Source organism: Thrips palmi, unplaced genomic scaffold (genome assembly GCF_012932325.1).
Source record: "Thrips palmi isolate BJ-2018 unplaced genomic scaffold, TpBJ-2018v1 HiC_scaffold_2, whole genome shotgun sequence".
Classification (NCBI taxonomy): domain Eukaryota; kingdom Metazoa; phylum Arthropoda; class Insecta; order Thysanoptera; family Thripidae; genus Thrips; species Thrips palmi.
Window position 1 is genome coordinate 2,289,998 of NW_023144629.1, and position 13,786 is coordinate 2,303,783.

Consider the following 13,786-nt stretch of genomic DNA (forward strand, 5'->3'; position numbering starts at 1 on the left):
AAAAAATATTATGCAAGTAGCTAGCAAGCTATTATTATTTGTTTGTAAAGTTGTGTTTTATACCGTCTGATTGGTAGTGCTGCTTTCGACCTTTAGGCACGATATAAAACAACAACATAACAAACAACAACAAGGATTTCAGCTTTCAGCTCTTGTATTTCACCCATCAGCCATGTTTCAGCTCTGCAGCAGAAGAGAAAGAGAAGTCCGCACTACAAATTGTTTTCACGTCTGATGCCGCTTCTAGTGAAACGATTGTTGCTGGTTCATCTTTAGTCTATTTGTAGTAGGTTGGTGTTCAAGTTTTCTAAAGCGTACTGTCCCTTGGAATGTGCAACTCAACCAACAAACTTGTCAAGGCCGAGTTTGCATCCTGTATTTGTCAGCTGCGCCGGTCACTGGTGTTGATCCGTTTTAACTTGCTCGGAGGTGACTCCTGTTTGTCATTTGCTCTGGTGGTTCAATTCTATTTAGAAATCTGCTTAATTTATTGGTACTGAATTAGTGCTGAATAAAACTTTGTTTTTTTTTACTAGGGTGAAAAAAACTATTAACTATGGGTTCGGTGTGGAAAAGACTCCAACGGGTCAACAAAAGAGCCGCAAAGTTTCAGTTTACCATTTCATACCATCAGGTTATGCTTGAAACCACTCCTCGATGGTGAGTATTTAACTATATGTTCTTTTACCTGCTTAATGTGTAAATGTATGCTTATACCACACTTTTTTTTCAAAGGCAACCAAATCGCCTGAGTGTTGTGTTAAGTCGGCGAAGTCGACGTGTCATATCAGAACCTTTACCATGGGAGCCAACATTAAAGGATCCTCTTGTTGGCAATGTCACGTGGCCCATACCTGACAACAAGGAAATAACAATCACCTTATTTAAAAATCAACGTACTAATGAATTTGAAGATAAAGATTGGGCATTTATACTAGAGGATGTAAGTAAAGATTCAGTAGTTACAATGGTTTGTAGGTTTTTCATGTTTGAAGCTGCTACAGGAAGAGTCTGCAGTGGCCCCTTTAGCTGGTGCATAGTCTTGAGAGTTAATACTTGCATTTCTTGGGCATTCATCCAGGTATCAGGTAATGGTAAAAGGCGGCAAATAGCTTGTGCTAATGTTAATATGAGGAACTATGCAAGTGTTGCATCATCGCAACAGCAACTCACTCTTAACTTTCGCCCAACTACCAAGAAAATTGTTAGTGCATCCCTAGAGTGCACTTTATCATGTGTTCTTCTGCGGGAAGGAAAAGCCACGTGAGTTACTCTAATATTTTGTTAAATTTATGCTCAAGTGGATCTTATCAGAAAGATTCTTACTAATTTACTTGTTCGCTATTCTGTAGTGATGAAGATATGCAGAGTATGGCAAGTTTGATGAGTGACGTTGCTGCTGTTGGAGATTTTGATGATGAGGATGACAGCATAAACAATGGTAATGTCTAATTTTGTTCATAGACTGTATTATTCAGCAAATTTTTGGTATTGTTTGGTATGTCAATTATTGCTTTGTTTCTTTGCATGCAGATTCTATGCATCAGTCCCTCCATGAAGTGCTGGATTTAACAGCTCAAATGGACAAACTCACCCAGAGCTTGAGTGGTTCAGGATTTGCTGGTACACCCATTAGTGGTATGGTCTATTTGTTCTTGTTTTTAATAATAATATGTTGCAACTCCCTTAGAATCCTTCTGATTTTGACATTCTTGTTCTTCCAGTGTCCAGTCTCACATCGTTTCCAAAGGACGATTTGACTCCAGTTGCCAGTGAAATGTTCGCCGATAATGGTTTCCCTTCAGCTTTTGAAATGGTCAATAGCAATGATGCAGGGAAGAATGAATCACTCAAGACACCAACAGGAGCTGAAGAGTAAGTTCTAATTTTGAATTTTATTCAAAGCTTGGAATTCAATATGTTTCTTCACTGTCATTTTGAGAATCACTGTCATTTTGAGTATCTCTTTTTTTTCTTTTTCTTTTTACACAGAAAAGCTCAGGAACCCAAGAACATACAACTAACTCTTGAGCCACTCCCACAAGAGGAGGGAGATGTAAGTTTTATTTTTAACTCAAAAGTTTTTGATCCTCTTCTCTTTTTTAAAAAGAAAAAAATGTGCTTGGCCAATGAATTAATTGATGTCAATCCCATATTTTTTTACAGGGATCTGCTTTAGCTTCCTCAACCAAAAAGAGGGGAAAGGAGACAACCCCTGGCCAAAATCTCTTGGAGTGGTGCAAAGAAGTTACAGCACATTATCCTGGGGTTAGAGTTACAAATCTGACCACATCTTGGCGTAATGGTCTTGCTTTCTGTGCAATAATTAATCATTTTAGACCCGATTTAGTGTAAGTTTTCTAACTTTAGGTTTCAGAATGGTTCATTTTCGATTCATTTTCGCTCTTTAACATGCCTATTTTGATCACAGGGAAATGGATAACCTATCTCCTCAAAATGTTCGTCACAATTGTAAAATCGCATTTGATGCCGGAGAAGTTCTTGGGATTCCTAGGGTTATTGACCCAGCTGATATGGATGTTCTCACTGTACCTGATAAGCTTGCAGTTATGACTTATCTATATCAATTAAGAGCACATTTCACAGGTTTGTAAATACTGTAACCCTCCTGTTTCCATTTGGAACACAAAAGGGCTTGTGCTTACATTTCTGTCTGTAACAGGCCATGAACTGGAAGTTCAGCAAATTGGAAAAACGACTGATGAGTCAAGCTATATGATAGGGCGGTTTAACTCTGACACAAACACTGATATGACAGTTCAGCTGTTTAGTCAAGAAATTATGAACTTGCGAAAGAGGGATTTTGGACCTCCGAAGCCATCTGGAAGGTAACTAGGTCGAAAGGCATATCCTGTTAGTATCTGCTTCTGTATTTGTTGACTCCAATCACTGACACTTTCATATTGCAGATCAGTGCACTCAGATTCTGGTGAAGCTGCAGACTCTAATGTCGTTGGGGATTTCAACAGAGATCAAAATCCATCAACGTCTCATCCTTCATCTCCTTCTTCAGTTCAGTCCCGTATTCCTAAAAGCCCTGTCACAGGAAACTCTTCATCTCAATATCCCCCTTCTTCACCACTGAAAGAATCACGCCAAAATTCTTTGCTCCGTTTACGACTCCCTCTCGTGAACTCAAATACAAGTGATAACGCCTCAGATCCCTCCTCCCCTAGTGCTGTTCGAGATGTAAAGGACAAAATTCTTGCGGGTTCAAAGAGCATTCTAGGGAAAGTTCTTTCACCATCAAAGGAAAAGCATTCTTCTAGAGAAAAGGTATGCATTGTTTTTCTATGCCACTTTTAAATCTTCAATCATTTGCGTTTAAATTGATTTTGTTCTATTTCTAGAGCAAATCGCCAACTACATCAATTGAGCGCCCTGTTCTTATGACTCGCCGTCAGTTGACAGACCCTTTTGGATCAGATGATGAGGAAGATTCGTACGTACAGAAATTAATTTTGGGCCTTTGATAACCTGTTTTTGTATTTCAATTTTTTCATTCATGTTTGTTTGTGTTTGGAGCAGAAAATCGGGTGTGAAGAGAGAAACTGTGAAAACTGAAGTTCCTCGTGAATACTCCCCTAGCCATAGTGTGAGTAGTTTGATTGAAAATCTATGTTTTATTACCAACTTTCCAGTTCATGTTGGTTTATCTCTCTGTGCAGGATTCATTAGGTACCCGAGCTCAACTCGGCAGAGAAACCTCAGAAAGCCGATCTAGTGTTTCCCCTTCAAGCGACAAATCAGAGAACTTGAACTCATCTCAAAACGTAAGATTATGTGTTTTTGTTTTTTCCCACAATACTTGAGAGTGATTTGGAGATTTTAATATAGTTCTGCATGAACCTTCATACCTCTTAACATTGATCTGTTTTAATGACTTAATCTGAGTGCTGCATGATGCATGGTTTGACAGCCTTTATTGACAAGACATGAAGAATTGCGTGAGAGAGCTAGGCAGTTGCTTCAGCAAGCTCGTCGAGAAGCTTCGTCTCAGTTTGCCAATAGCCCAGCAGCAACTCCATCTGGGGATGCTGCCACGGAATCCACGCAGGTCAGAGACCCAAAAGTGTTAAAGAACACTTTTCTCAATCATCAACATTTTTAGTGATTTTTATGTATGATTCTTTGAAAATTTCAGAGTGACCAAGATCGTCAACAAATCTTAAGGGAAAGGGCTCGTCGACTGATAGCAGACGCTCGCCGTGGTGTTACCACTTCAGTCGATTTATCACCTTCGGCAGAGAGAACGTCACCTGGAGGTACACACTCTCCCCTTTGGGTGTAACAACCTTAATGTTAGTCTGTCTTAGTTTAAAAGCTACTGATTTTTTCTTTCCTCTTATCAGGTGGAATGGAAGTCCAAACTCCGGGGTCAAGTGGTTCTCCGCAGCGTCAGCTGAGTATTCAAAGCAACCATAGTTCTCCTAGCAAGGTGGGTGTCTTTTACTGAATGAAATAACCAAACATTTTACTACCTATTACTTGTGTTCAAATGTATGCACTTGAAATTTTTTTTAGCCAATGAGTTCTGGCCAGCCTTCTTTGGATGGCAGCTCGGTAAAAATGGCTCCTTCTCTTCACTCATTCTCATCGCTTATCGACAAAATATCACCAGAACGTTCACCAGAGCACAAAGTGGTGAGTCAGAATGTTTCGTTAATTTTATTAACTTTCTGCCATTTATCTGAATGCCCAAACAATGTCTTTAAATATCTGTTTTTAGGTTAGCAAAGAAGTAGGCAGCTACATTCAAAATGAATTGGAAGCTTTAGAAAGGGAGCAGAAACAAATTGATAGGCAAGCAGCTTATCTAGAAAAAGAACTTCGCTTGGTCATGGAATCAGGTATAGCATTAATAAGATTAGAACGAATGCCCCTCAAGGAGATCACAGATATAATTTTGATTTTGAATTTTTGATGTTCTAGGTTCTGACAGGGACCAAGAAGAACATTTAATGTCAGAATGGTTTACCCTGGTAAACAAGAAGAATGCTCTCATTCGTCGTCAAATGCAGCTGAATATCTTGTAAGCACACCTCCTTCTGACCTACCCAGCTCATTAAATTCTTAGGAAAACTTTGCTGTAACATCTATCTTTCTGAACTCATTCTGAAATTTTTTTCTGTTTTTAAAAAAAAATTAGGGAAAAAGAAGATGATTTGGAAAGGAGATGTGAACTTTTGAACCGAGAATTACGCAGTATATTGTCCATGGAAGGTATGGCTACTCCCAGTTGGCAAAGTGACATCTTATTCATTGGAGTGTACATGTAAAAGCAGCTTTTAACCAACTTTTCAGATTGGCAAAAAACTGAAGAACAGAAAATAAGGGAAACCCTTCTCCTTGATGAACTGGTTTCAATTGTCAATAAACGAGATGAGCTTGTTCATCATCTGGATTCTCAGGAACGAGCGTAAGTTACATTTTTGTTTCAGTGTGTTCAGAAAATGTAAGTGGACTTTTGTAATGTTAAATTTTTTGATCCAGGATTGAAGATGATGATGAAATTGAACGTGATTTAAGTCGAGGTTTTGGACAGAAAAAACCAAACTGCAGTATACAGTGAGCGTCTCATGATATATTTTTTTAGGTATGTAGCTGGTAATTTTCTCTGCATTATTTCCTGTTCTTTTACCCCTATCCAAGAGTTAAATACATGGAACCTTGGCTTTGCAGCTGTGATGGAATTGTCAATTTTATATGAACAAAGAGTTTTAGACTGCCAAAGAAGAGCTTATCTGTACTATGTAGATAATGTGTTCTCACTTGATCAAGTCATGTCTTTATTTGTAAGTCTGTAAGTTTGCCTCATGGTGCATTTTGTAAGTCAGGCATTAGTTCAGGACTGTGATTTTTCTGACATCACCTGGACATTTTCCTAAGAGATACACTTTTCTGAATCTCTATTAATAGTGATACTTTCACTTCACAATGGTTCTTATTTGTCTAACCGTTTTAGTATGTGGACAATTAAATTGAATGATTTGTGTTTTTATTGTTAAAAATCTGATTTCTAAAATTCATGCTCAAAATGCTGGCTCATTTCAACAATGATGGAGAACAAAGATATTCTATATTTTTAATGTGTGCAAATAGCAATTATAGAAACGAAGCTTTGTTATTAAAGATCACCATGGTAATTTAAACTGTATGTTTTAAAACTGCTTTGTGACTTACCATAGTGAAGGGGAAACTCTTAGACAGTTGTTAGCACATAAATCTATATCTTGTGATAATTTGTTATTGCTACCAGTCTGACTCTCAGGTTATAATAAATATTCTAGTCTTATGATTCAAACATTTTTAACTAAGTAGTACTTTTCTCACGTTAGAAGGTGTGTTCGAGTTCCTCCTTGTTTTACAGGACTTTTTTAGTTACACATTTGGTGTATGCCACGAGAGGCTATTTGGTACATTGCCATTGTAAGAAGTCAAACAGCATCAAATTAGTATACTCAGTTTGTGTTTGATTTTATTTTACCTTAGAATAGTTATTTTCTTGTATATTTCTTTTTTCCCTGTGAGAGTAAAGATCTTTTTTTTTAACTTCTGCAAGAATATGGAAGTTTCAAGTGTTACTATGCGCATCAATTTACATGCTTATATAACTTCAGATTAGTGTGCAAATGTCAAAGTGCCATTGTTTTTCAATATCAACCTTCAATTCTTGTAAGGTTTATGAAATGTGTTCCTTTGCTATTGGATTTAAAATCGGCATACATATGCTCTTAATGTTTAAGTATCCTGTTACCCAAGTTACCATTTAATTAATTTCTTGTGGTTTTTCACCTTGTTTTCCTTACCCATTTAAAAAAAAAAAAAAAAAAAAAAAACTTTTCATTCAACATTAAAACTTAGTGAAAAGGGAGTGAGTAATTAATCATATATAGCTAAGCCATGACCAGAATTAACCAGTGTGCTAAGTGTTTGCTAGTCGCACAGATGTCTGTTTTAGTTTTTACTTTAACTTGTACTGCCTCAAATTTAGTTTCTCATTATTTCATTTCTTATGTCCTTTGGCTTTTCAAGAGGACTGTGTATTATCAATGATTAAATCATCTTGTCCCTCAGCTCTTAATCACTCCCCATACACCAATTATCGATTTCAAGCAAAATCAAAGTGACCAGAGTTTTTTTACTTATACAGATTGTTTGGTCCAATTAAAGTCTGTGTAAATTTTATTAATCTTATTTGAAGTGGATGATTTACGATGAAATATATATTAACATGTGATAGTTCATTCTTACTTAGGATAACAAAGAACTGAAAACCACAGCAGTTATAGCCCTGCTTGAATTGTCCTGAACTCTCTTAATTGATGATTAATTTTAGTCTTAATGACAAATTAATTCAAATAATTCTGGTATTGATGTTCAATTGCTCTCATAGAAGTGTAAAGGAAATTGTTTCAATTTTTTTACTAATGATTTTTCACATTTAGCAAATGATGAGCACAGTGTGTCAAAGTGTGATATATTCTTGCATACTTCACATTTAAGTTTCCACAAGGCTCTAAACATCTAATCTTATCTTAAATTAAATAAATCTTTTGTACATCAGTGTTTGTCTCAAACTTATAAGGCTGCAAAGATATTGCCCGTTCTTGCCGTAGTACTGTTGCTCACTTTATCCTCTCTCACCCTCAAAATTCATTGAAATAAGCTCCTTGTGATTTTGGATTACATTTTGGTTCTGATACTCTGTAAATAAGTGTGGTCCTGTCCAAACTGTAATCATCCTACTGACAAATAAACTAGAATGTAGTTTTTACCCAGTGATTTGATTCACACCAGCCCAGCTATTTAAAACGTGCGCCAATTACGAAACAAATGAGAATATGAAACGACGGCCGACAGTCATTTGACTTGCCATTAAGGAAGGGGGCGGAACAAACTTTTAAAACAATGATCACCATTAACTTTGAAAAATGCATGATTTCAGTTTTACAACGATGTTTGATAAAACTGCTGTGTTGCACGGGTAGGGTAACTTCTTCTTAGTGACACGACATTGCTGGACTTCAGCAATTTCATCGGTTTTATTTAGAACATCTTTGGCGGCATTTTGGTTCTTTAACACCACGTATCCATCCGCGTCGACGAATCGACAGAGAAAATAGGTCGGAGAACGGACTTGCTATGACCCATTTCAGGCCTGCCTTTGAAAACCCCTTGTCTAAATGAATACTTGAACACGGCAAGTCGATTTTTCCCTATTCCCTCCGGATATCATTGCAAGCTTTTCTCAAATTATTCACGGACCGAAAATTTGGTTGGCCCGCTCTTTTGGCGACGTCACTTTGACCTCCGCGCGAGGCATTCTGGGACGGTAATGGAGGGCGCGTGATTTTGAACCATTCTTGATGCTTGTGATGTGGTCGTGTATACTTAAGTTTTACGAAAGTGTGTACGTAGTTTCAAGCCGAGCACGTGTGTCTTCGCTCCGTCTTCACATAAAGGTCGCGTGTGTCAACAATAGTGAACCGAGAACAGCAGAATCGTTGCTCTGTCTGGCACGATTTCGGACCTGGACCATTAACATAGTGAAATAACCTTACTTCGAGTTGGATTCGGGGTGATTTTGTCGGAATTTCCTCTTTTGGCTGCCGGGCGAACGTTTTGGACACTTGTTCGATTGCTGGAGTGCATTTCCTTTCACCGGTCCGTGAAACTTTGGTGTTGTGTGCTCTTCACATTTTCAAATTTCCGTGCCGTGGTGGCAAAAATGGCGCGTCATTTGAGCATAAACCTTCACTAGCTGCACCACAGAATGGCGCGCCTGTTTTGAGTGGTTTCTCCTGGAATGTCGCTCTCTTGGGATGTTGATGAGCTCTGAGATGCGCCTGGACCGTTTTCTGCTTCACCAATTCTGAGACACCTCTTGCACCATGCTTGCCAAGGGTGAGTACTTGAAAATGATGCAAGTTATGCCCAGAGGTTATGGCGGTTTTGTGTACCTAACCTATGTTTGTAAACAGATATTGCCCAAACTTGCTGTTTGCTTCCTCTTCTTGTCTTTCGTTTTCGAAACCATTTCCTTGCTCGTTAATCTTAATATGTATTACTTCATGAGAATTTTTTAGCGCTATCTTAACTGCTGTCAGCAACTTCCTTTCTCAGATGTTTTGAATTTGGTCTCCTTCCCTCCTTTTCTTTGTGATCAACTTGTCTTTTTGCATTGACTTGTTTTAATAAGCACTGTGCCAAAATGTCATTGTGCTACTATGGTCATGAAAACTCACTGCTTTCTGGGCTGCATGTGCATATGTCGTCATTTTTATTTTAAATGCTTCAAAATTTTTGTTTGATTATTGTTTAATTTTTACTCTTTTTATGTTAGTGCTGCCATGTGTCTCACTAAATTTTGGTTCCTACTTTCGTTCTCCCTTGTAAATTGTTATTTCTGCATTGCAATATTTGTGAGTTCCTAATTGGTGCTTGTGTCTTCTTTCAGGAAATGCCCGCAGTGGCTCTCGAGCCATGGTGGAAACCATAGCTGTCACAGACGGTGAGCTGACAGCTCTGTCTGCTTTGTCTGGCCAGCAGCTGTTGACTGTTGATGGTGAAGTGTTGAGTCAGTCAGATTTATCTACAGCTGTTGAAGATGCAGTGTGCGTAACTGTGCCCAGTGAAGAGGCAATGGAGATTGATGGTGAAGAGCTTGTTGAATCAAGTGAAGTAGTTGAATCGACTATCATGCACGATTTGGGCACTACAGCATCATCACCTGTTGTAGTTTCAAGCAATAATCTTATACGTGGCACTCCTATATTAGTGAGTGCCACTGGCCAGTCATCTCCCTCCACATCCTATGTTGTCATCCAGTCATCTCCAGGAAATCGGGTTTTAACTACTAACACAGCAGCCATTGGCAAGAAAGGGGGACAAATTCCTCAAATTATTGGCAGAGTTAGCACTGCTGGTGCAAACTCTCAATTTCAGACGGTTGTAAGAACAATCCCCACCTCTGGACCTCCGCCACTGGTGACCCGAGGAGCAAATCTCAGTGTTGCTGGAATTCGTCCTTTAAACCCCCAAGCAGCAAACCAGAGAGGGGTGAGTTCAACATTAATATCTTGGCATTCTTAGTGTAGCTATTAAGTAGCCATTTCCTCAATGCTGTGTTCTCTGTGTTACAGCAAATTGTCACAAAGGTCTTATTGCCTCGCTCTGGTGGCTCTCAGCAAGTTGTGACATTGCCCATGCAAGATGGGAAAATTCTTGATCAGCAGCGATTTGTTGTTGGTGGACCTCAGGTCAGAGTTTTAAGCGGAGGAATGAAAATAGCCACCATTCCAAGTGTATCATCTGAAGCAAGAATAATAAAAAGTGAGGTGGACAAGCCTGCCACCATTCAAACAGCTACTAATGTGGTTGCCAGCAGCCCCCAAAATCGACCTATTAAGGTAATCCAAGCACGCCCTATGGGGGTTTTGACTCCAAATAAGATCCAACAGATCTTGCCATCATCACCAGGAGGAAAGGTTTGTTCATTAAAATTGTAAATTTATTGATCATGTTGTCTTGTTTTTCCTGTACTTTACTAAGTATTTATTTACTAACTTTTTTCACATTGTTTTCAAGGGCCTCATTGTCAATAAAGTGCTACCAGGAACAGGGACTAGAGTGACACTTGTGCCTCAAGGAGCAAAATCACCAGCAAAAATTCTTCCTGCTCCAACATCCCAACAAGGAAACCAGGCTTCTAGTCCTCAGAAAGTTATTATTAGACAGGTTCGTTCAAGTTCACATAATGCAGTGGTGGCTCTTTCATAATTTTCTCTTTCACCAATGGCATCTTGTTTGTGTCCTGTAGGCTCCCATAAAACCTGGTTCCGGTACACCTGGTCTGAGAATACCCACCTCCAGCCAGCCAGCACTGGCCAATGCATCAGGCATACAGACTGTTCAAGTTGCTGGGCGGCAGGTATGTGTGTCAGAAAATTTAAGTGTTCTATTATTTCCCATTTGTTTTCTTTAAGATTCATGTCTTGATTTCAGATGCAGTATGTTCGACTTGTGAGTATTGCATCCTCATCTGATTCAACGGCCACTATTACAAATACTGCAGTTTCCAAAGGCAACACAGTATTGACCCTTGCCTCAGGCTCTGGTACCCAGCAGCCAAGCAGCATCAAGATGATTCCTGTTGGTTCGAGCACTCCCAAAACAGTATGTGTCAACAAAGAATTTTGATTAAACCTTTTTCACTTTTTATTTTAAAAATCACACTGAAACCATATATTTTTCAGGTCTTTGCAAAGAGCCTTACTGGTCAAAAGATAATGATACCAGCTTCATTGGCTATGACTCAAATAAAAACCTCAGTGCCCAGTAGTGTGATGTCAATTGTAAATTCTACCGTCACCAACACTACTGCCAGCACTAGCAACATTGTGATGATTCCATCTACGGCAGTTAACCAAGGAAAAATGGTACAGCTTAACGACTTCTTATTGTTCTGGGGAATCACATGCTTTTCATCTTACATATTTCTATGGTTTAATATCATTATTTTTTTAAACTGTTTTTAGAGTGGAAAAGGAGAAGATATTGATATGAAGCCTATACTGCTGTCAATGGATGACTCTAGCATTGAAGATGCTGATATATTGTGTCAACCGATCAAATTACCACCTCCACCTCCATCTGAGGGTACTCCAGCTCCAAGTACAAAACAAGCAAAAGCTGCTGTTCCAGAGCCCAATGGAATAAAACCTAGGAAACCCTGCAACTGTACCAAGTCACAATGCCTAAAGCTGTATGTTCAGTTTCAGTTGTAATTTTATATCTGGAGTGGCTTTGCTGTGGTTTGTTTATTCTGACTTTTTACCTTTTCACTTAACAGGTATTGTGACTGCTTTGCTAATGGCGAGTTCTGCTATCAGTGCAACTGTAATTGCTGTTCCAATAATTTGGAGCATGAAGAAGACAGACAGAGGGCAATTCGGTCTTGTCTGGAGAGAAATCCTAATGCTTTCAGACCGAAAATTGGTAAAGGAATGGTTGGTGATGGAAGACGGCATACCAAAGGATGTAATTGCAAACGCTCTGGATGTCTCAAAAACTACTGTGAATGTTATGAGGTAATATAAACAACAAAAAACAAGGAAACCTTCATGAGTTTTTAGTTTTTAATTATTATCATTGATACAACTTGGAATTATTTTTCTCAGGCAAAAATTGCTTGCTCCAATAACTGCAAATGTGTAGGGTGTAGAAATATAGAAGATGACATTGATCGTCGCAGTTTGCGAGAATTAATAGAGGTTGCTGAACTAGAAAGTCCTATTTTAACACCAGCAGGACTAAAAAAGAAAGTTAACACCCAAGTTATAGATATGCCAACAATAAAACAAGAAGATTTCCAAAGAAAAGGAAACAGGTATTGTACATTTCTGTGCTGAGTTAAAAAGTTACAAGTGTTTCAGTTTATCATTTCAATTTATCTTTTCCAGACGTTCGGACAGTATAATGTCAGACCATGTTGTCAGCGCCACGTGTCAATGTTTAATGGCACAAGCTGAACAAGCTGAAAGTTTGAAATTAGATGATGCTGAAGCAGAGAAGCTAATTATTGAAGAATTTGGACGTTGCCTTGTGGAGATTATCTCATGTGTTTCTAATAGGACAGAAGACACTTCATCGTCTATAAGTGAGCCATGTGAAAGTGTGTAAATTTGTTTGTTGCTTCCTTCAAGATTTTACTATGGTCGTCTGATCAGCATGTCTGCCTGAAAAGTTTTACTATGATTACCAGTTTATCTCTAAATCAATTCTCTGTTGTTAGTGCTGGCTCTTGTGATTTGTTGAATCTTGGCTAGCATTGTGCACTTACATAACTAGTTTTCATCCAATAGATGGAATTAATTAATCATTCATAAAACTGTAAACAGTTTTATTATTTTAGACATTTAGTGCAAAATGAATTTTTCACTGACCAATTTAATAATAATAAGAAATGGATATTGTGTTGCCCTTTATTTTTCAACGTAGATGTTCTTGATTTTCTGAATCTTTGCTGTTTAGTTAAGTATCATAGCATTGACCTAGTCATGGGATTTTAAGTGTCAGAGAAATTACCCCTATGCATGAGGGCTGAATATTTTGAGGGGAGTTGCTGTTCCATGATGGTAGCATCCTAAAATAAATGATATATTATATGTAAGAAACAATATGTATATCCATTTATTGTTTTAATCTGGTTTGTAACTTGTATTCATGAAACTATTTTTTTGCTAATTACGCAGTTGCACAGGGCAATGCAAGGGAAGCAGTTACATTGCCTTTGTTCTGTTAAAGTGCTTCTAGAAGCTGTTAGCCGTCCTTGACTATCTCTAACTGAAAGATCTTTCTTTGCAATGCTGTTCTCTAGCGTTATTTTTTGTTTCTTTTTTAAGGTTGTCAAATATTACGTGATCTTGCATTTATATATTGTATATAGTTTGAAACATTTTTCATATTGTGTAGAAATTTTAATTTTTTTCCCCTTGTTGAATACAGAGATGGATGATGGAACTTGTATAAAGTTTGTTACATGTTATTTAAATACATTGTATGTGTTTATTTTTCACTTTGTAGGACTGTATGTGTGTATTTTGTTTTTCATTTCTTTTATGAAAGGATTGCGAAAGTGCCAAAACCTTTTCTTTGAATTGCCACCATTGATGTTTTTAACATGAGACGAACACCTCCCCCTTTTTATTTTCTATAGTTTTCTACACTCAGTGATCTGTGAGATGACCTGCTTACAGAGTTT

General features: G+C 38.0%; 2 protein-coding genes across 4 annotated transcripts; both read left to right on the plus strand.

The window, feature by feature from the left end:
- Positions 1-112: 112 nt before the first annotated feature.
- Positions 113-7,798, plus strand: LOC117647607 (EH domain-binding protein 1-like). Of its 3 annotated transcripts, none has more exons than XM_034389451.1 (25): positions 113-290; positions 537-660; positions 736-943; positions 1,082-1,263; positions 1,353-1,441; positions 1,534-1,638; positions 1,725-1,875; positions 1,993-2,056; positions 2,167-2,351; positions 2,432-2,607; positions 2,684-2,849; positions 2,931-3,297; positions 3,372-3,463; positions 3,550-3,616; positions 3,690-3,794; positions 3,941-4,078; positions 4,166-4,286; positions 4,374-4,459; positions 4,546-4,665; positions 4,751-4,871; positions 4,954-5,053; positions 5,171-5,244; positions 5,326-5,440; positions 5,515-5,617; positions 5,704-7,798. In XM_034389451.1, the coding sequence occupies exons 2-24, from the start codon at positions 557-559 to the stop codon at positions 5,591-5,593; spliced, it is 3,015 nt and encodes a 1,004-aa protein (XP_034245342.1). In that variant the 5' UTR covers positions 113-290; positions 537-556; the 3' UTR covers positions 5,594-5,617; positions 5,704-7,798. The 3 variants fall into 3 exon arrangements, with proteins under 3 accessions (XP_034245342.1, XP_034245344.1, XP_034245343.1); XM_034389453.1 differs by having other exon boundaries at positions 113-286; XM_034389452.1 differs by lacking the exon at positions 113-290 and adding an exon at positions 297-429.
- A 534-nt stretch (positions 7,799-8,332) lies between these two features.
- On the plus strand, positions 8,333-13,607 carry LOC117647109 (protein lin-54 homolog). Its single transcript, XM_034388634.1, has 11 exons — positions 8,333-8,928; positions 9,482-10,083; positions 10,167-10,511; positions 10,612-10,761; positions 10,844-10,954; positions 11,029-11,199; positions 11,280-11,462; positions 11,562-11,788; positions 11,876-12,113; positions 12,204-12,412; positions 12,486-13,607. Exons 1-11 carry the CDS (start codon positions 8,916-8,918, stop codon positions 12,703-12,705), a joined length of 2,469 nt encoding a protein of 822 aa, XP_034244525.1. The 5' UTR covers positions 8,333-8,915; the 3' UTR covers positions 12,706-13,607.
- Positions 13,608-13,786: the final 179 nt, after the last annotated feature.

Bases quoted from the DNA above. Each gene is read 5' to 3' on its own strand.
- LOC117647607 (XM_034389451.1), top strand. From the start codon at position 557: ATGGGTTCGGTGTGGAAAAGACTCCAACGGGTCAACAAAAGAGCCGCA. The intron at 1,442-1,533 runs GTAATGTCTAAT...CTTTGCATGCAG, and splicing joins GGATGACAGCATAAACAATG to ATTCTATGCATCAGTCCCTC. The intron at 5,054-5,170 runs GTAAGCACACCT...AAAAAAAATTAG, and splicing joins CAAATGCAGCTGAATATCTT to GGAAAAAGAAGATGATTTGG.
- LOC117647109 (XM_034388634.1), top strand. The intron at 10,512-10,611 runs GTTTGTTCATTA...ATTGTTTTCAAG, and splicing joins CATCATCACCAGGAGGAAAG to GGCCTCATTGTCAATAAAGT. The intron at 12,413-12,485 runs GTATTGTACATT...TATCTTTTCCAG, and splicing joins TTCCAAAGAAAAGGAAACAG to ACGTTCGGACAGTATAATGT.